Source organism: Neopsephotus bourkii, unplaced genomic scaffold, assembly GCF_033783945.1.
Source record: "Neopsephotus bourkii isolate Nb327-2 ecotype Australia unplaced genomic scaffold, CSIRO-AGI_Nbou_v1 NB_234, whole genome shotgun sequence".
Lineage (NCBI taxonomy): Eukaryota > Metazoa > Chordata > Aves > Psittaciformes > Psittacidae > Neopsephotus > Neopsephotus bourkii.
Window position 1 is genome coordinate 16,554,113 of NW_026900744.1, and position 22,146 is coordinate 16,576,258.

Sequence of the window (22,146 nt, forward strand, 5' to 3'; positions counted from 1 at the left end):
CGGGTCACTTTACCCTGTGGCTGAATCTGATCCATCAGGACTTGAGGCTGTCACAGAGTTGGATTTAGGACTCAACATCTTTAATAGCCAGCCCCAGAGATGGGGCAGCCTTGTCGATATCCACCAGCTCATGGGCATGTTGGTCTGTGGGCAGTAACCATGCCCCACTGAGCTTATGTACCACCTCACCTACACTCTTTGGGGCAGGATTTGGCACATACATTGCTCAGTGTCAGCGTGCCTGATGTTGAAAATCCCAAGGTCAGGCAACAATTTACCCCATCTGCAAGACATGCAGAAACATGGAGCAAAAAGCTAAAGCAGCAGCAGCTTCTGTTTGCTGGAAGCCTCCCCCACAGAGGTAGGAGGGCTTTCTCTGCTCATCACCCAGTGCCCCTGAGCAGGCTGACCTTTCCCAGGGTAACCCACAACCAATGTATGCATGGCTGTGTGCAGACAGCAGCTCCTCGTTGCTTGCACACATCCCCTCCACTTTGCTTGGGATTGCAGGGGTGTTCTTCCTGGAAACCCGTCCAGGGAATAAGGAAAAACTCATCTGCCCAGTTTAGGCCAAGATGCCTCTGCCAGTTTGCTTTCAGCCACGTTCTGATACTGTGAGGGGTGCAGTGTCCCCCAGCACCGTAGAGGGATGAGTCCTGGGGAGAGTTCTGGTGGTGGCTCGGATGGGACTCGCTGTGCTGTCTTACAACCAGGAGCATATGGGGGGTTTCACGCCCTTCACTGGCATGTAAGTGATTGCTCCTGGATTGTTTCCAATGCATATATATGTGTCTGGTTTAATTTATGCACGCTTACTTTGTGTAAGAAGACAGCAGCTGACCAGTGGTTAAGAAAACTGAACACCCTGAAAAGGTCTAAAATTAGAGAAGAAACAAGAGCTGCTTCCTCCGAGCCCCAGAGCGCCTGGGCTGTTTCCAGGAAGCCCTGGGAAGAGCCTCTGAGCCCCCTGCTCTGGCCCCAGGACTGCCTCACTCTTGGGGGGCGTGCAGTTTCCATCGTCTCAGAACCTCTACATGTCTGTAGCATCACCCCCCATGCCCTGGATCAGGATGGACTCTTACCCCTTTGGGATGTTTTTCAGTGGAAGGGCTGGTAAAGTGCCAGGTGGCCTTGGAACTGTCCCAAGGGTCCTGTTTACCCCGACCTTGCTTTCCTCAAACACACTCTTACCTTCCTATCATCATCCTGACTGATGCTGCCTGTCCAGGGGGATATACCTGGCAAAGGGAAGGAGGGAATTGGGGCAGCACCCTGCCAAACAGTGTGAAGCGATGTGGTCTGGGACAGAAAACAAGAGTCACAGAGTTAAACACAATGTATGAGCACATCTTGGTGTATCGATGGTGCAAGCACCAAGGTGCCAAATGAACAATAAAGCGGTGGGGTGGCATTGGGATTGGAGCCGTGCCCTTTTCATGGCTGACCAGGTCCCTCCCTCCCACTGCTCAGGCAGGAGCTCACAGCAAGCTGCTCTTTCTCTCCCTCTGCTCCAGAGCCAGATGGATTCGGGGCTGTCGGTAGGGCTGGAGGAGTCACCCTTTTCTGTGACACCCCCACAGTCAATGGGCTTCAGGTGGACAATTGCTGGGGTTGTGCCTTGGTGCTGATATGAAGATGCTTTATGTTTGGCAAGTGGTCCCCACTGGGAAGAGTAGATGATAACTGTGTGTGACATGATGCATTGGCGTAACCACATGCTGGAGGATATGTCACTGTGACTCTGCACTAAACCTGTCCCTTTTCCAGCATGTCAACAAACAACTAAGTGTAGTCGAGACTGAAGTGTGGGGTGATAGCTATGGCAGAAATCTCCAAAGCTAGCTGGACTTTCTGGGAATTTTTGGGAATCCTGCCATAGCTTTGTGTTTTCTTTAACAACCTCTGAACCTTATCAAAGTGCACAAAATGCCATGGGCTTCCTATTTGCAAGGGCCACATTAGGAAAACAACAGCTGCTCCTGCCAAACCTGGTTTGACCCTGCCTGACTTGAGCCCTACATCACGAGCATCCTTAGCGTGGCCAACACCTGCTGATGCTCCAGTGTGCTGCAGGGGACAGACCTTGTTCACAGCAAGTCCATTTGGTGATCTTCTGGGACATCACTAGGTTAGGCTGTTTCTCCATAGGGGGTTTTGATTGGCTTGGAAGGAATCATGCGCCTCCAGGTCACCCCCTCACACATCAGGGCTGAGTGTGAACTGTCTCTAGGTGCTGTAACACACAGCTCCAGGTCCTGCAGCCTCAGGACAGATGCCAGCTGGGAAAGAATCACTTAAAGCAAGTAGGAACATGTCTTGAAGGTACTTGTGCCACCAGGACAGAGAGCAAGAGGCCACGCAGCAACTGCTTTCCCGTGCTGGGGAGTGGCTTAGCGGGGTTTGTGCTGGCTGTTCCTAGCCAGCTGCTCGGAAAACAGCACTCTGGTCTCTGACAGCAGCCATGAACTGGTCATAGCCTGGCTTTGTCTTTGCCATAGAAATTGGCCCCAGTGCTGCAAGCCACACGTATGCAGCAGAGACACTCAGCATTTCTCAGTGCCTTTGTTCAATGCCAGCAGATTCAGCAAGGGTCCCCTCTACAGCCCGAGGTACTTGTCTGCCACAGTTCCTCTCTGGCTCCAGATGTTGTTGCAATTTTACACATCTGGCAGGAATTAGACTAAAACCCTTCCCTTGCTAACAGCAGGCAGGGACAGAGGCTCTGACACCCAGGCTCAGACCAAGAGGGGCGATGTGGAGGCAATGTCAGGTGTTCCTTTCTTCCAAACCCCCCTCAGCTTGCCTGGTCAGGACACACTGATCTGCAACCTGAGCCCTGCCCATTCTATTTTATGGCCAAAACAAGCCATAAATTTCCTTCCACAGAGCTGGAAGGTGCAATTGCTTTTCTGTGACACAGTTTTTTCATTGCATGACTTGTAGCATCACGTGAGGGAAATCTTTAAGTAAAAGTCAGACTGGAGCCATTTATAACGGCAGTGCCATGATTGTTACTGCTGACAGCTGCAATTACAGGCACTCCCTTCAATTGCTTCTTGCTGGGGAAGAGCGGAGCCAGCAGCAGAGCAGGGAAAGGATCAGAAGCAGCTTTTCTGGAGCTGCATCCCGGCTTCAGTGGACCTTGTCACCCATGGACAGTGCTCAGGGAGGGTTTCAGGGAGGAATGGAAGATGAGGAGTAACCCCCAGTAAGATGGTTTTGGGAAGGGATGGAGGATGCTCCCCAGTACAGAGAGCTCATTGAACTCATCAGCTGGTGCTCACCTCTGTGAGACATGGGGATTGCCCCAGGGCTATGCTGGGACAGACAGCAGGTCCAAGCACTCACGGAGGTGAAATGCTGCTGGTGGCCCCAGATAACCCCAAGCTGGGCTGCAGGTGAAGGCAGCATCACTACCAGGCAGTTGTTTCCAACACCACAGTCTAGATCTCCTGCTTGTGAGATGTTTGGTGCATGCCAGGCCGGTGGGCACTGGGGTGCCATTAGGGACAGCAGCCAGAGAGCTGAGGAGGAATTTGGGAGCTGGGCACCAGAGGGATGCAGAGGACCTTGCCTGTGGAAGATGGAAAGCAAAATGAGGGACATCTGTGGCCTTGCAGTAACAGGGCTGTGACAAATGGAGCCATTACTCACTGTCTGCTGCCATGCAGAGATGTGAGATAAGGGGGAGCTGGCAAGTGGAGGAGCATGTGGAGGTGACGGCCCTGCAGCAGCCAAACCTCAGCCTGGCTTTCCTACTGAACACCTTGGCTCTATCTTCTCTACACAGCTACAGAGGAACTGAAACATCCAAAACTGAGCTAAATTTCATAATTATCTTAGGTGGGGGGGGAAAAAAGGTAAGAAGTGACTTTTTATGTTGCTGTTTTAAAGGAATAACACCTAAGGTTTTGTTTCAAATGTAAGGGCTCTGCTGTGGTTTTTGGATGGGAAATGATGGATAGAGCAGGAGGCTGTGTAAAATGAAACAAAAATGAAGCTTTTTGTGTTTGTTTCTCACCAAGCAAAATACTCCAGGTCAAGCAAAATGAAATTTCTCCTTGTTTATCATTTAAATTTAGAAAAGAATATACCATATAAAATTTCAGCTGACTGCCCCAAACCAAAAAGACTTAGTGGTGAATTATCTCTGTCCATGGAAGGAGCAGCTCTGGCTGCAACCTTTGAGCTGCTGGCCAGCTGCTGTGTTGCAACCATGCTGTTGCTAATGTCAATCCAGCAAGGCTTCAGGAGTGCTTGGGGAGCAGCACTTGACACCTGGAAGAGGAGTTTTCCCCTCAGTGTTTAAGCAGTTTAATGACATGCAGGGGAGAGGGGAGATTTATGCACTTCCGTACGGGGTTATGCATTCCTTTTCCATCACAGCTACTGATTTGTATTCACCACAGCGCAAGAATTTATGGAAGAAGGGAATCAATGTTTTATTGATATCTAAAAAACCTGTATGATGGATGTGCTAATTACATGCTTTTCACCCAGACCCCCTTTATTACACACAAACAAATGGCCCTGGTGCTATAATGAATGCAGGTAAAATATGCAACAGAGCCGAACTCCATGGAGGTGATGTGTGCAAGGGAGACCTTGCTTACACCAGGGCAGACCTCAACCCTTTGTTTAGCTTCTTCCCTGGCCAGCACTGAATTTTGTTTTCCTGTAGCCCATGAGTCCATTTCCATTTAGTAGAAATCACTCCCCTTGTCAGGCACAGGGGCACACAGCTCTCGCAGCCACGCTGTGGGCTCCCCAAAATACTGAGGGTGCGCATTTGCTCTGCCTTGCTAACAGTGGACACATGCACAGGGTGAAAAACGAGCAGGGTTTTTTCATTGTTCTGCTAAAGAAATGATCATGCAGAGTAGAGGGGCAGCAGTTGGTTGTCTCCCCTCCTCCCTCTCCCACTGAAGTGATGAAGGTAAGCCAGGTGTCGTGACATGTATCGTGTGTCATGTAAAAAGTCCATATTCCAGATGGAAATCACAGCTCAAGACAGACACACGCCACCCTGTTGCATAGGGATGGCACAATGAGGGGCATGATGGGGAGGCAGCTTCTCTTACGGGATGTGGGCTCAGGGGCAAATCTCCCAAGAAGAAGCAGCGAGGGAGAAGAACAGGGGGCACCCCTTGTGTTGGGACAAGGACACGCACAATGGGTGTCCTGGAGGAACTCTGGGGGGAACATTTATTGAGCAGAGGCAGAGTTCTGCCTTTAGCAGAGGTGATGTATGCCAGGCTGAGGCTTGCTGGGGGATGTGCCAGGGGAGGGGAGGGGAGGGTGCTCAAGCTCTCCCTTTCCCCATGCCCCTCACCCTCAGGAGGGCACAAGCACCCCCAGCCTGTAGCCTGCTCCTCTTCCATAGACAGGTGTCTCCCACAGTAAAACGCATGGCTACAAACAATCCCACTCTTAATTGTCTCTTTCTCCTCTTGTCGTGGAAAAAATATAGAAAATAAAAGTAATCATAGCTTGGTTCACAGGGATCCCTTCAGATGTTCCTTTTAGGCTGGCCAGGGTTTGCTGTGTGAAGTGGCCTCAGCCCTCCGCAGAAGGACAATGACAAGTCTCCAGGCTGACCGGCAGGGTGGATATAACAATTATACAGGGGTATTTTTTCACTGCTTGGCACCGCTGGTCACAGCCTGTTATTGTGTCTCTGCAATTCCAGCACAAGCCCTGGGGCTGACCCACATGCACAGCTCGCGCAAGGGCCCTGCCTGATTTTCTCTACCACTCAGTGCCCATAATGCTTCTGGTTTTGTGCACTCTGCAGCCAGGGACTGAGAGATGGGACAAATTTGCCCCAGCTCATAGTGGGATGACTGGGGCTGTCACTGCCCTGTCTACTTCATGTTTGCAGAGGGTGGTTGGTGCATCCGGCACAAGAGCATTGGCACTCGTGTGTCCCAAGCCCTGGTTCTCCTTCTCCAAGGCAACTGGTGATCAGCAACTAAATAAACATCATCCTGCAGAGCAGGCACAGTGTGACTGAGCCCAACATCCCCATCCTCACTGTTTCCATGCCAGACTTCAAAAACCTCCATGGGTGTCTTGCATCAAACCTGCTCCCACTCATGCCAAAGAGAGGAGGTGGAAGGAAGGATCGTGCCCTCGGTGCAGTTGCTCTTTAAAAAAAAAGGCAAAGAAGAAGTGAGAGAGACCCAGTAAGAGCTGTAAGTGCTCTAGCAAAGGAACCCAGCAAGGTAGGGAGGCCTCTCTCACCATGGAGACGAGCCAGAGAGCATGCGGAGGCTGTGAGCTTCACTTAATCTGCTGCAAGTACTTTTTCCAAGCTATTCAAAGGGGGTTTCACCCTGCCAGCCTACCCGGCTGTCTGTCCGTAGCTGAATGCCGGCAGGCTCAGACCAGGCAATGCTTCTCCATGGCGAGCAGGGCTATCCAGGGTGAACCAGCCAGCTGGATGGAGCTGAATGGCTTCTGGTGGAGAGCGGCAGGGAGGACAAGTTCATTGTAAATATTGCAGTCTGTTTATGAGGCTGGGGGATAATCACACATTGGAGAGGAGCTACTATTATTTTGTATTTATTAGCAGCAGAGCCAAGCTCTTTCTGCCTTCCCCCCCTTCCTGGTTCAGCCCATTCTCAGGACACCTTAGTCCCCTCAGAAGGTAGCCCTGGGAAGAGCTGGCACTTGCAGGCATACTCCTGGCACCGAGACAGCCGACTTCATCTTGCTCTGGAACTGAGCAGAGACTGGAGCCCCACTGCCCTCTCACATGGTCTGGGATGCAGGGGTCCCTGTGCTCCCTGCAGGGCTATAGTGTAGCTGTGCTCCCATGGTTGGACCCTCACCTCCTTCTTGTATGAACAGCCCGGGAATGAGGACATTGCCATGGCTTGGTAGCCTGGTGGGAGAGTGGTGGTGGCCCTGCAAGGCCACAACCAGGTGCTTCAGTGATGTTTCAGCTTGCTGCCCTGGCTGTGTCGGGGTTTTTTGCTCCCTAAGTAAAACCTCCCACACCCAGTGAGGCTGTGAAGGGAGTAAGAGAAAAAAAACCACCTTATTTCTGGCTCTGATGGCAGGTCTTTTTTCCACAGCTCCTGCATTCTCCCTTGCAAGATCCAGGGTAGAAAGATGACAGTTGCGCGAATGAGTCTATAGTGTCTGGGACATGGCCAGGAGACCACAAGGAGCTATGCAGATGGACCTTGTCATGTACAAGATGTGTCTTCATCCTCATCCTCATGGCTGGGGGAAGGAGAATGAACCCAACACCCTGTGCTTTAGGGTGAGACAGTACCTCTAAAGTCACAGTGTAGAACCCCGGTGCACTGCTTGCCCCTCTTCACCTCAGTGTGCCCCCCTTAATATGGGGTCACGCTGTGGGGCAGCCCCCCACAAGACACAGCTGGCTGGGGGAGCAGCGGTCCCGGCCGAGGCAGCTGGTGGCCGGAGGAGGAGTGGGCCGAGACGCTGCCGTGATTGCCCAGGTTTCCACGGGGGACTCAGGGCTGCCATTTGCTGAGGCCGAGGGGTGGAGGAGGGAGATGGACTCGACAGCTGTGCCAGGGAGGGGGAAACTTTCCACGCCAAGTAGATACCGGGCTAAATATAACCCGCCTTTGGGCTGGCGCTTGGTCGGGACTCTCGGGGCGGCACTCTGCACCCACCTCCCAGGAGGATGCTGGCTGCCATCCGGCACCTGCCGAAGAGCCCAGGCCGCCAGCGAGAGCCGGGAGCTACGCTGCGCCGGTGGCCTGCGAGTGCCCTCCAGCGGCAGCGGGGACGCGGCAGGTCCCCCCCAGCCCTGCTGCCGGGGGAGCTCTGGCCCCGTCACATGACCCTGGGGGACGCAGTCCCAGTCAAGCGCGGGTGGGGTTTGGGGGCGCGAAGTGCTCGGGGTGGGGGGCTCATGTTATAAAGGTTATACAAGATTGAGGGTGCGGGCAGCCCCGTCCTCAGGTGTTTCTGTTTAATCGCCATCAGCAGCTCCGCGGGCGAGGGTTATAAAGTCTGGCTTAGAGGATATGTCTCCTGTTCGACCACACGCTGCTCTCGGGCCCATGGCAGCCCCGGAACCCTCGGGCGCGATGCGCGTTTCCCGTGGGCCACACGGTCGCTCGTACCGAGGCGTGAGGGGGACCGGCGAGGCGGGCGGACCTGGGCGGGCGGCGGGCCGCCATGGCGTCGCCCCCGCTGGCGGCGGCGGCGGTCGGTAGCGGCGTTGAGGCGAGCTCGGGATCCGAGGAAACAGGGACGGTGCCGCTCGACCGCGACTTGGCTGCGGTCTTCGAGCAGGCGGCCGAGCGGCTGCCGGCGCTGCTGCCCACCGCCAGCAAGGAGCAGCTGCTTTACCTGTACGCCCGCTTCAAGCAGGTGAGGCGGGAGCGGGGGTGCCCAGCCCACCGCCTGAGCTCGGGCACCTCGCGGGCAGTGCCTGGCGGCGGGCGGGGCGTGGGGCCTGGGCGAAGGAGCAGGACGGGGACCGGCCCGGTGTTCGGGTATCCGAGGGCCTGGGGCTCTCCTGGGGCCACCGGCCAAGGGCCTGCGTGGCTGCTGAGCAAAATGTGGCGATGCCAAGTGGAAAAATGTTGTGCTGGGGGTGTGGGAACCAGGACTACGGGGAGCTTACTGTCTAGCACCGAGTTTGGTGCCACTGGGTTTGCCTGTGGTGAAGGCAGGTGAAGTCTGGTGGGACAGGGCCCCGCTAAATTCGTCACGCTAGTTGTTCATCAGTTCTCCCCCTTGCTCGGTGTGGTCAGCTCTAACGCTGCATTGCTGCCTGTGGGGACATCAGCTTGGCTCCACTGGACTGCGTGGTAGACTGAAGTTGGGTGTTGGTGTGGAGGATTGGCTTTTGTTGTTGGCTGTGATAGGTCATCAATGGGTTGATGGCTTGTCCGAGTGTCTACTGAGTCTTTGTGGAGTAGCTGCCTCGCTTGTGTTTGCCAGGTTCTCTCTGTGTGTTGGGTGGTGAAGCAACTGACACAGGTTAGAGAATGGTGATCAAATGGTTTATGGTGCATGGCTAGCGCTGGTGCTCACCTCCCCTCTAGAGGCACTGGGGATCTGCTGTAATGACCCAGGTCCAAGCATTAAATCTTTAGGGTTATGATGTGACCTCATGAAGGAAGTGCCTTTGCAGATCTGTCTGTGGAGGGCTTTAGAGTGCCCTGGGAAACTAAACTGCTTGGCTCTAGTTCTAGTGTTCCTTTTCCCATTCAATCCTTACGAATTGGTCAAGCTGTAGAATGCATCCTGTGGGAATACAGTGTAACCTTTTTCTGCTCCTGTGGGAGAAGTACAAAAAAGCACCAAATAAGATACAAAGGACGTTTATAATCACCTAACCTGGAGGAATTTTTACATGTGGAAGACTAAAGAGTAAAAGTAAAAATAAAGTTCATGTGTTGCAAGAGATGCTGCCCTGACTTGAAAACTGAATCCCACCTATTTGGATTAATAGTCAGAGTTTGGTGTGTGTATTTTCCCTGTGATTCTCCTCCCATATGGAATACATTTGTCCTACTACTGCCACTTGTAAGTTCTTTAATTTTTTTAATGTAATGTTTAGTTACCCTCTAAGCTGGTGGCTTCTAGGTGGTGGTTTGTGGACCATTAATTGTAGACTGGTTATGATGTTTTCTGTTCAGATATTTCTAGAGCTTGAACATATCTGCAGGTTTCTCTTTCCCTTTTAAGAAAAAGGAGAGCAGAAAAAAACACTAGAAGAACTTTTAAGAATAACAAGGTCATGCCTAGGATGAGATGAAAAGAAAGTGTTTTTAATTTCTGTAATTTTTGTCCACATTCTCAGAAGATTTGTTACAAACAACCTCTTATTTTTCACTCTGTTGCAAATGCTTAATAACTGTCTTGGATGGAAATGGGAAAGCATTGCTTGCACATCAGCTCTGTGATTCTCAACAGACTCTAGAGGGTTTCTTGGTGTTAGCAGTGTAAGACCAATAACGTGTTTAATCTTAAAAATTACTTAAATTAGAAGCCATTTCACAACAGTTTTGGTACAAGTCAGAAAAAAGCTGATAATTAACACTGTCAGCTCTGATCTCCAGTTGCCTTCAGCTGAGTAGAACAATGTGCTTCTGTCCTGCTCTGTCCCTCTTGTCCCTGGTCAAGCAGGATGCAACAGCAAGTGCCTTTGTGCTCCCTGATTTCAGGCTGTGCTTGACTCCTGGTTTTCCATGCCTTTGGCTGCCCAGTGAGATCCAGAAAGGTACCATCCCTGTTACAGAGTACCTCGAAGGATAGTGCTGGCAGTGGGCAGTGGAGATGGGAGAAGTTTGCTAGCACAGCTACTACAGGATTATGCTCTGCAACTTTGAGTTTTGCAGCATTTTGTGCTTTAAATCAAAATGAGGGTGCTTAATGCAAGTTTCCTCTATTTAATTATAGCAGCCCATATCAGTATGCATAATGGGCTGCTAATATATTACTTGGGTGGACAGTAGTATTGCTAGTGCACAAAAGGTGCTGACTCAGATCTGTCCACTGTCCTTGATTTGGCACCCTTGTCTTTCCTCCATTTAGTGCTTTATGTCACTAAGGGCTTTGATTTAAGATACAGCACCATCATAAAAGAGGTGACAGTAACAGCTGAGCTCTCTGTTAAAATACTGTATGTTATTTATTTCAAACTGTTTGTGTATATAGGCATTTTCCTGGAATTTTATTACCTTTTATTGGAGGCCATTTCAGGGTTTTATTACTTTTCTCTCTGATTTTGTTTATGTGTCAGAGACTTGAAAATAAGGGAATTGCTTAGTTGTCATCTCCAGTGAGGTTTTTAGAAGATGTTGCTGAGTTTACGACTCTGCCCCAGAACAGGAAGAACAGACTAGTCGGTAGAGCTCTGGACTAGGGCTGATTTTCTTTCTTTCCCCCTACTTTCTCTATGGCTTTGGGTAAATCACTTGTCTGTACCTTGAGTCTGTAGTGGTGAAGTGAAGATAGCGCTTGCTTGGTGTGTTGAGGACTAAGGTTCAGGAACTGTAGTCATTCAGAGAGGGGAGAGAATCCAGAACTTGCTGGAAATGATGAGACTGACAAAACTGCCCTGCTGGGATGAGGATGTACCAGTGCATATGTAAATGCTGAGAGGTGCAGGCAAGCTGGAAACTCAGTAATACTGACAAAGTGGGACTTACACTGTCTGAGTGTAGTGTCTCAAGAATGTAATCCTATTTTTGCATTATGTCTGCCCTGAATGTGGGAGTTTCTCCCTGCAGCTTCCTCTTGCTTGGAACAGTGATGGAGTTGACTCAGTTGTTATGTCTCTGGGACATAAAGCCCCTTGGTCATCAGAGCTGGGACCCCTTGCCTTCTGTGTTTGATGTTTGCTTGTTCTTCCTTATGCCCCACTTTTAATCAGTTGAGTACAGGGCTTTCCCACAGGTTGGGGCAGGTTAAAGGGGCAGAGCTTTGGGCAGGAACAGTCAGGACTTCCTGTCTTGCCAAAGAAATTGAACTTACTTGGGCTGTGTAGTTAGAGAGCTTAGTCCTGCTGTCCATGGATGTGAGTTCACCTTATAAGCTATATAATCAGGTAAGACTATTTGGCTGGTACTCTGTGCTGTATAAATGTATTAGTTGAAAAACTAGCAATGAGCCATTTTCCCAGCACCACCAGGGGTGGGGGAGGAGATCAGTTTTGGAGTACTGTGTAAGGATTTGTGTAAGGAGTCTTGAGGTTTCTCACAGTCTGGACCAGCAGCTGAAGTTGTATGGTATGCAGTCCTAATGCACCTCTGAGCATATGTCTATCCAAGCACTCTTCTGAGTGTTGTGACCTTCAGGTGAAGGTTTCTAAATTTCCATTTTGGTCACAAATGGAGATGTCTGCAGACGTTTCCCATTTGGAGGTGTCTGGGTCATCTTTGTACAATTCATGAGTATAATGTGGCTCTGCATGCAGAAGCAATACTAGGAAAATATTTAATGTGTTCTGCCTGTCATCTTTTTCTAATGCATCTGATGAACTGTAAATGAGGAGAGTTAAGCATCAAGTAACCAGTCAGGCCCCTGGAGACCATCAGTAATTAATTGTGGACACTGAATGAGAAACTGTTGACTTGAAATACTAATATGGGCTCTTGTCTTTCTGCTGGTTATGCAGAAAAACAGATTATGAGGCCCTCCAGGGAAGTAACAGGAGGACAGAGTCCTTCACAGAATTTTACGCCTGGTATTTGTCAGCATTGGCATATTTAGCTAAAACTGCCCTTTCTCAGCTGTTGGACTCAGATCCCCTCTAATGCTAGATTACTGCTTGGTTTCTGATGCATTATGGAGTCTTGAGGCAAAAAGGAGGGAAGCCAAAACCTTTACTTTATTCCTTCCAACAAAACCACTGCAAGCCTTTTTATTATATCTTAAAATAGCAAACAGGGCACAAGTGCATATTTCTCCCTTCTTGATGGATGAAGTTTAACTACTGTTCCTTGATTTGTATTACTATCAATGTTACTAACAGCCTTCTCCAGTGCTAGAACAGCCTTTGAATGCCAAATCTAAAGAGAAGAAACTGCTGTCATATTTTGATGATGGCAGGTGAAAATTAATATTAAACCAGACTTAATTTTTCTTATCCAAGTTGGCCAATTTTTTGCAGGTTGGATATTGAACTAAAAAACTGCCAAGCTGGCATTTTCCATACAGATAATGAATTTGTATTTTTTTTCTAGGCTTGTTTTGCTTTTTAAAACAAGTGGTCCAATCCTCTTCTGAGCATGGGAGAAAACATTTATGCTACATGAATTGTGACTGATTTATAGGACTTAACTGTTACTGGCTCTTTCTCCTATTTCTCCATGAAATGGGATATGTTGTATTAAAGGCCAGCTAAGCTGGTCTAATTGGAATGAATTGCTCACGGGGAGACAGTCAGATGTACAGAAAGTTAATTTCAGTTACAGTCACTCATATCCTCTAACATTTTAAATGAAAACATAGTGTGACTAATAAATATCTCTCAGCATGGGCATGCTCTCTTTAAAGCCTGATTAATGATTCTACCCTCAGCATAAAATCCCCACCTTGTTAAGGTGAAGAATTGTTAGTTGATTTAAGCACTTCACCTGCCTGAATACTTGAGCGTATTTCATAAAACGTTTGACGAATGCAGTTTAGTTTTGCTTGGTTAACAAAATGTTCAACTGTCAGCCTTTGCCCACTTCCAGAACATTTCTGTGTTCCCCCTGGTGTCTGTTTGAGTATTAGCCCATCTATTCTGGGCTTTCTTCGCACTGGGCTGTGCCCTGTGTTATGGGGACTGGCTATGATGACTGCTTCCTAGGGGCTGTTGTACTTGGAGTTGTGGTTCTGCTCTGGCATCTACAGTCTCTCATCTGTCACCCCTGTGGGATATATAGCACTTTAATTTAAAACCAACCAAACAAAAAAAACCAAAAAAACCCAACCAAACACCCACAGCAAAACAAAATAATAAACCCCAAACAAACCATGTTTTGTGTAAATTAATTTCCTATCATAATGGTATTTTTAATTTTGGTTAGATTCATTTTACACCTGTGTGCAAGGGGTTTTATTTTTTGTGAGAAAGGGACTCTTAATAACATTCAGATCTGGTGGGTCCTGACCCATATATTCCCTGGCTCTTCCAGGCAGGGACAGAGGCATGTTCACTTTTACATTCTCCTGAGCAAACTTCAAAAAACATATCTGTTGCCCAAATCTCAGCCTGCTAATTGCTCTGTTATGGAGGCAATTGTCAGTGCTGGCCTCGTTGCAGGAACATGGTTGTGCCTTTGAAGCCCTGGGCAGGTGTAGCTTTTGTCAGTCTTTGTGGGTGAACTTACAGAGGAGATAGGGCAGCTAGAGGAAAGGCTTTGTATTTGTTCCGTCAATACATTAGCCCATAGAAAACTGTCTGAATCTCACTGGTACCAAGCCCATTTTACATTGGATGTAAGATTATTCCACCACCACCCCCCACCCACCCCCTCCCCACATACATCAGTCTGCCAGTTCTAGCTTATTCCTTTGCTTCCTTGTGTTTCTTATTTCTCCCCCCACATCTTAATTTCTGTCTTGCTTCTCACAGACTGATCCATCTCAGACAGTTGAGCCTTGACTTGTCTCTTATGCAGTGCTTCTTTTGCAGCCGGGTGCCTCAGAGCAAATTCAGAAGCTGCTTGGCTTTCCTGTGCTCTGAGATTGTCCCTTTGCCTTCCAGAGGACTTTGAAAATAATTAAGCAAAGACTGTTTACTTGAGTTTTGTGCGGAAGTAGATGAATTTCAGCCTTAATGAAGAATCATCTCTGTAGAAACTCTAATCAATAGAAAATTTCTTTTATATTGGTGGAGGATGAAACATTTGGCTCGGTAATAAACATAACATTAACTGAGAAATCACTTGCTGTTTATCCCTGTTGGGTAATGCATGCAAAAGAAATGAACTGCATAACAAAATTGCTTTCCTTGCATCGCACAAAGAAAACACAGGAATGCAGAGGTGCTAATAACTGAGAGCTAAAATGAGAGTAAAATGGGGTTGAGTTGTGTCAGTTCTTTCCCTCACAAACCTTTCCTCTGAATTTACCCTGGAACGTCAGAACTCAGTCTTCCCTTATGCAAGTTGCTTTCCCTTTGCTTTGTTCTAACAGAAGGAAATTTCTTTTCTTTAGGTAAAATTTGGAACCTGTAACACTCCCAAGCCAAGCTTCTTTGATTTTGAGGGAAAGCAGAAATGGTAAGAGGAAATAATTATTGTAATTCCTAGCAATTTCTGGCTTTACTTTTTGTTGTGTCCTGCTTCATCTGTTGACAGACTATGGACCTAGAGGATGTCAACTCAGAGTCTGTTTAATAGGGAAATGCTTGCTGCTGTGCCTGATGCAGACGTGAAATCCAGGCTCCCGAGTTCACCTTGCTCATCCAAAATTAATCTGCTTACAACAAAAAATTTATGAAAATAGCTACAGCTTTACAAACAGCTTTACTTTGTGAGCACAACCTATGCTCCAGCCCTGGACCAGGATCTCTTGAAAGATTCCTTCACAATGGTGTGCTGTAACTGACAGTGGCCATTCATGGCTTTGGAGAAAAGCTGGCCCTTTCAAACTGAATGAAAGATGGCTTTACACTCTCTGGAAGTATTTAGATGAGTCTGTTCACTGTGTTCCACTGGTATAAAAACACATTATGTTGTCTCCAAGTGGCTTGCTGATGTTTTTGCTCTCTGTCTTAGGGAGGCTTGGAAAGCCCTGGGAGATACCAGCCCTCATCAAGCTATGCAGGAGTATGTTGCTACAGTGAAAAAACTGGACCCCAGCTGGAATCCACAGGTAGGAACCACAAATACTGTTCTGAGAATAAACTAGTGTTTGTCTTTGTGAAGCTGACAAGGGTCCAGCTTCAGAAAGATTTTAATTGCAGCATGGCAAGCTTCATTTTGAACAGATTTAAGTCTAAATTAATTTTTTAAAACTCTTCTTTTGTTATGACCAAGACATGAAGAACCATACAATTCATTCACAATTATCTTCATTACAGCGAGCGCATGCACAGGGTTGGTTTTGCTATAGTGATCTAATTAATTTTGCTTTTATTGGTTCATGCTGTATTTAGCATGTAAAGGTACTTTTTATGCTTTTCTCATCTTTCTCTTTTCAACTACTATTTAAATGTTGATCAATACCAAGTAATCTCCATGAAAGTGACATGAACTGAATGATCAATTCTAAAAATGTTTCCTTTTTGTTTCAGTGCAGCAAATTACCAAATTTGATTATGATTAGGTACTTCAGAATAACAAGTGTATTTGTAAGTCCTATATGGGTGTGTTATAGGGAGACTTTACTGTAATTTTAATTAATCTTTAATCTACCAAGTTTGTTACTTGATTGAATATTTAAAGATATCCCCCTGCTTATAGACTGAATTTTATACAGTTTTTAAAGAGGGTTGCTCTTTAGAGGGAGTATTGCCTTTGACTGGAGATAGAGTGGAGATATCTTACTAATAGCAAAATGCTGAAGGCATGGTAATTTCTTTTCTTTGGTTCTTTTCATTGATTCTTTTTTGGTCCTGGGCTTTGGAAGCAAAATCTTTTGTGAGCACAAGCCACTGAATCAAGAATTTGATTCTCAGTTGTCTTCTGATGCTGTTCCAGAGACTTTAGAGTAATTGTTTTTTCTTTACTAGTTCTTGTTTCATGGTGTTAATGCTGGGTTTGCAGCAAAAGAAGTCCTGTAACTCAGAGGCAACCCTTTTTTCTCCCCTTGGGGAAAATAGTTTTATATGTTGTGCAGGGCAGTTAGCAAAGCAGGCTGTATGCTGTGTAAATTCTTGTCCAATCTACAATTCTCATACAGAAAAAATTTTAAAAGAATCCAAAAAAAGTGTCTAGCAGTGTAAAGGGAAACATAGGAACATTCATTAAACAGTGGAAAAAAAAAACCCTAACAACCCACCACCAAAACACCAACACTTTCCTGAATGTTTATAGGGAGAGCTGCTGTTACAGGACTTCTCATGCATGGCAACACGCATAGCTTTAGGTACTCCCTTCACTTTCTTGCCTCAGAGAATACTGCCACAGGTGTGACCTTTAGGTTACAAAATTGTCAGCTAAGAAAGGGAGATAACCTGTTAGTTTAAAAAACCAAACAAACAAACAGAATGCTTTGCCATGCTGCTCCTCCCTTCTTCCCTGAAGGTGAGGAATGAATCCTGATGAGCATGTTTCTTCCCATTGTTGTCCTTGCATAACCTTGTCCTCAGGACTCAGCAGAAACTAGACTGCTGGGTAGTGTTGTTGCACCAGTGTGTTTCCTCATTCCTGTGTTGCTCTATCCTCTCTTTTTGCATAGTTGATGCAAGAAGCGTGGGCTTGCAGGAGAGCAGTGCTGGAGCTTGAAAAGAAGTTTCTGTGAAGATGGCAGAGCTGAGTTTGAGGGGCTTAAAGAAATATGATTTTTTTTTAAATTTCTTTTTTCAGATGCTTTGTTACAGTGTTTCAGTAGATGTGCTTCTTGCACATGTAGCTATACATGCATTTCCTGGCTTTTTGAAGCCTTTTTTGTTTTTTTTCTCCTGTGTGGTCTCAGTGCACAGAGCTATAACGCTGGGGAAAAATCTGTAGTGTTACCTGACTTACTGTCCCTGCACCGCTGCACATGTGCCATGTTTCTTGTCCTCTTCTTCCTGTGCCCTATCTGTGACTGAGCTAGAAACCTGTAAAGAGATCTGAGTGCCTGCCGTTGAAGGGATGTGCTCAGGTGCAGAAAGACCTAGCAGATAAAGTTACATTAGCAGAGAATGTAATTTAGAAATTAGCATTAAAATGTATATTTAAGTGACCTGTCTTTGCTACTACAGTGTCCTTTTAAATCCACTTTGATGTGACGAAAATGTTATCAGAAGTCTTCTCTGTACTCCACCACACCTCCCCCATTCACTTTCTGGAGCCACGAGAGGGAGCTCTGTTCTTTAAAATGATGGAGATGCATGTGTCAGGAGATGGAGATAAAATAGCTATTTTAGTATTCAAATTTCAAATTAGATTTATAGAAAAGATCTGTGGGTACATTATAAGGTGCTTCATCACTGTCATTGTGTCACCTTTACATACTCATCTGCTGGGTTCCATTGAGTTTTCTTATGTTCAGTAGATCATGAATGAAATACTCCTAGTATTTGGTTAAAAACAATATAAAGTGTTTGGTACAAATTTGAAAAGTTCAGCTTGCAGAGCATTATGAATCTTAAATAGTAATTACAGTATAAGGATGTTTAATTCCTCATTGTGCAGCTGTATGAATTTTGGTATTGTAAAGTTTTCTCAATATTATCTACATATTTTCTCTTCAGCAGTTCATCCCATCCCTTGAAGTTGTTCCTGTGTTGTTCTCAAACAACATCAAACACATGTCATCAAACACGTCTTGATCCTTTAGTACTAAATATGCAAAAATTAAAACTTGGAAACACCTTATCCTTTTCATAGGTTCATTTTTTTTCCCAGCAAGTATGCTGCTGTTCCACAGCTTTCAGGCTGTCACTATATTTCTTAATAAATAGAATGGAACTAAATGCAGTATTTCTTATGCAGTCCAAACAGATCTACTTCCTCATTCCTTTTTCTTGATTCTTCATTGATTCATTCTTTCATATTGACCTTGCAGTTTCTGTATTAGTACATTTTCAGCATCAGACTGTGACTGCTATAATTTAGTAATCTTTGCTTGGTTTGGATGGAAAAAAAAAAACAAAGTAAAAGCATTCTGATGCAGTAGGAGCACCCTGAATTTGTGTTCAGAGGCAGTGGAGCACCAGTAGCAGCCAAAATCTGACCTACTGCTTCCTACTCCTGTATGAAGTCTAGAGTACCTACACTTTCTTAAGAGACAACTGAATGCGTAGAGGCCAAAGGCACAGGTGTTCAGTGCTCTGTGAAGCTGATATACCACTTTTGACAGTAGAGGCATGTATGTTGTCTCATCTCCATGGCTATTTCCAGTCTGTCTTACTTCTCTAACCTTGCTGCTAGCAGGTTCTCTGATAGTTATGCCTAATCTTTTATTTCAGGGCTTTGTCTAAAACCTGGAAAGAAATTGTCATAGCACTTTTTTTTTAATGTTGTTTGCTAGGAAATATTTAAAATAGCACATAACCTAAGGGATATTGAGGTGAGGTCCATTGTCTTTACAATCATGAAGCTACAGGAATCTTCTTGCTCTACTTTATTTTAAACCCAGCAGTCTAGAACCGATGATCACCTTGGCCTTTGTGGATGCTTTGCAGTTAGGTCTTCCTGCGTTGGCTTGGTCTCACTGGATTTTGTGTCACAGGTTGTTTTGTTCCTTTTCCCTAGTACAGGTGTTAGTAGGAGGTCAGGACTATACTTTCCCAAGCTTGTCTCCAATCTCCTCTTGATGCAGTCTTCCTTTGTCATTTTCTACCTTTTAGCACATTCTTTTGTTTCTTGTTCTTTCTTGTGAGTCATTCCTTTGAGTCTGAAGTTCCAGGCAATGGAAAGGTAATTGCTTGGACCAGCTCAGCTCTATTTGCATATTTCAGAGACATCACCTGTCCTTCAAGTCTGTTCACTCTTCCTCCAGAACAGAGAGTAATTTATGAAGCAATTCTTTTGCTTTCTTAAAAATGTTTTATGCCATCAACGCCTCCCACAGTCTTTGAGTTCTTTGGACAGGTATCTGTGTCCTGGCTGCTTCATTTCTTTTATGTTCACCTGTTCTCTTTCTGCTTTACTGGCAGCTTTTGGTGGCTTTTGCTGATGTGTAAGTTTGGCAATGCTGTCTACCTGCTCTCCCTACCTGCCACCTGCAGCTTACTGCCTATGTGTGCTTATCCTTCTGACCCTTTCTCTCACTGTGTGCCTCTGTAGTACCACTGTTGTGGTGCTATGCTGCAGTCTCAGCAGTGGGTTCAGTGATCTAGGGAGGTTCACCTTCACAGGCTGTCTCACATCTTTGTTTGCTAGCTTTGTTCTCATGTACATGACTGTCTCTGTGAGCATTTCTAGTCCTTACAGTTTTTGAGACAGTCTTGGCGGCTGTATTTCTATTTCCCCACAAAGCCTAAAATTCTAATCTGTGTCATGTATTCAATATCACAAATCCCCACTGGCTTTAAGCATTCAGTTTGTCCTGGGAGTTCATATCTGCAGTGACTGACCACCCAGAGGCAGGACAGCACCTTTTTTGCTCAGCAGCATTGAACATGTCTCTAACTGGGTTCATGTTGCAAGGGATGGGGCTGGAGGTGGGTACATGCCACTGCAGTGAGGGGGTTAGGAGCTGTTATTGATTGTTTCTCGTAACAAGGCGGTTATATGGCACAGCTTAAACAATAAAAATAAAGAATAAAAAAGCATCCAGATTTGCTCATCAGTTTTAGACTTCCATTTGCTGATTGCAGTTTTGGCATCTCTTGATTCTAAATATTTCCTCTTCCTATTTCTTATATTGCAGACTTACCAGTTCCAATCTCAGCAGCTTGTCATGCTACTAACTTCAATGCCATCCTTCCCCAAATACTCAGAGTCCTTTGTATCTGCTTTGACTGCTGAAACTTGCAGGAGGATGTAATGATTTTCTGTTCCTATATTAAAAAAAAAAAGTTGCCATTTTAACTTGTTTGACACAACTTCACCAATAATTCACTTAGTAAGATTTATGCTGTGTCATGAGAAAAGTTGCATGTTAGGAATCTGAAGAGCATAGACCAGTCTCTAAGACAAAGCAGGAAGAGAGCTTGAGTTCAAAGAAAATAGACATTCATTAGGCATCTTTTTAAGCTATTAAAGGTTTGAAATTCCAGTGCTGATGTTTCTGGGGAGAAAGCTGCCAAGCTTATTTTTTTGGTTTGTTTGTTTGTGTTGTTGGTTTTTTGGGGGGGAGGGGGTGTGTTTTTTTGTTTTCATTTGGTGGTTGTTGTTGATTGGTTTGGTTGGTTTTTGGTTTTTCTTTTCCAAGTATTCTGTGCTTTGAGTAGAGGAGGATTTGTTCCTTTGCACTCTGGACCAATATTCAATGGGAGTAAAATACCTGTATTGCTGTGTTGGTGTGGGAGCATAAAGTTGTGCTGTTTAGGGTAGTGGGAGAGGACACCTGGGGAAGAGACAGTCAGTCTCCTGAAAAAGAAACAAAATTCAGAGTGAATAAACCAGTAAATGCTCTATTGCTGCGGGCTCAGAGCAGTCCAGTAAGCTGGAAAACCTGCAAGAATAAAGCAAATTGTTTTGTCTGGTGGCCAGTGGGTGTTTTTGCAGGAAGAACTGCAGGGGGCAATATTTGATAAGGTGGGTGTCTAGTTACCCTGTGCAAAGGACTGGGGTCCATTCCCCCTTCTTTCTGTTGAAACAGCCTTTTTCTCTCACCTTTTAAATGTGACAAGCAAGTTGAAAATAAAATGTGGAAAAGGGAACTTTAAATTTGAGGATACAGTGAAAACCAGGAGAAACAATTTCCAGACTTGCGGAGGATCTGAGTTTAAATGTGTGCTTTTTGTAGGTTGCACCAGGTGCTACTGAAATATTCTTAACAGTTGATTTAAATTGATAAGCCTCTTGTATTGAAGTAGGGTCTCAAAACCAACTTAAAATTTCTGTAGTAACTCAAATACAGACTGTATCCAGTTAAAACAGGAATTCTGAAAGCCAAACCTGATTTTTTTTTTTCTTAACTTTGGCCTCATTGCTCAAATCTGGCCTGTTCATCTCTGAAGCAAGAAGTTGTGCTCTACAGTTCACGGTTTTTACGTTTAGTCAACTTCTAAGAATTACATTAGGGAATGGTAAATCATGCTCTAGTTTAAGGCTAAAATCTCCAAATTTTTTTTTTGGTTAGTACTGCAGGTCCATGTTATTTCTTCTAGAAGTTAAGAAATGCATTAGAAATAACGGTGGTCTGTAAACAAAATGAGTGCACCCATCATGTTTTCCTGTTTTGTCTGTCCATCAAACAGATGTCTCCCTTGACAATCTGTTCAAGCAGCCACTGTTTGTGGTTGGGAAAGAGCAGCAGAGTGGTGTGGGCAGGATTACAAGGGGGATGGGAAGAGCAGGACAGTAAAGGACCCATTTAGGTCTCTGCCTGTCATGAGCAGCAGTGTATTCATGTACCTGCTGTGTAGTTAGTTTGGGTAAATACCTCAGTTTATGGCTTGCTACACTGGGAAGCCAAAAACTTTGAAAATAATGACTTTATTTCTTTTGTAGTATAAAAGCAGTTTAATTGCATCGTGTAAAGTGGGGACTAATAGAATTACTGCTTTGCCCAGTAAAGCTTGCCTTCCTTTGCCATGCTAATGCAGTGTACTGGGATGAGGAGCCTCCTGTGTTCTTGTGAGCAACACAGCAGTGCTTGCTTTTCACTGCTCCCCTTTCTTTCTGGGTTTGTGTAGATCCTTGTGTGTTACTTTGCCATAATAAATTTCATGTTTGTTTATTTTTACCTAAAGGTTAATAATTGTACCTAAAAGTTGTGACAAAATGCAGAAAACAAACTGCACTGTTTATATATATATATATATATATATATATATATACACATACATACACATAAGCTCCTATTTCAAAGGATGACCACACTGGAAAAAACAAATCACTGAGAATTCAGTCTCTAGTCAGGCTCTTCCCCTTTAAAACAAACCAAACA

General features: G+C 45.6%; 1 protein-coding gene across 2 annotated transcripts in view; it reads left to right on the top strand.

The window, feature by feature from the left end:
* Nucleotides 1-8,104: 8,104 nt before the first annotated feature.
* Nucleotides 8,105-22,146, top strand: part of ACBD6 (acyl-CoA binding domain containing 6) — an 88,209-nt gene continuing 74,167 nt past the window's right edge. The window contains exons 1-3 of one of the 2 annotated variants that reach the window (XM_061345565.1): nt 8,110-8,358; nt 14,650-14,714; nt 15,213-15,309. In XM_061345565.1, the coding sequence (XP_061201549.1) occupies nt 8,164-8,358; nt 14,650-14,714; nt 15,213-15,309 (357 nt within the window). In that variant the 5' untranslated portion in view covers nt 8,110-8,163. Of the gene's footprint in view, nt 8,359-14,649; nt 14,715-15,212; nt 15,310-22,146 lie in introns of both variants that reach the window. The other variant, XM_061345566.1, reaches the window with a different exon arrangement.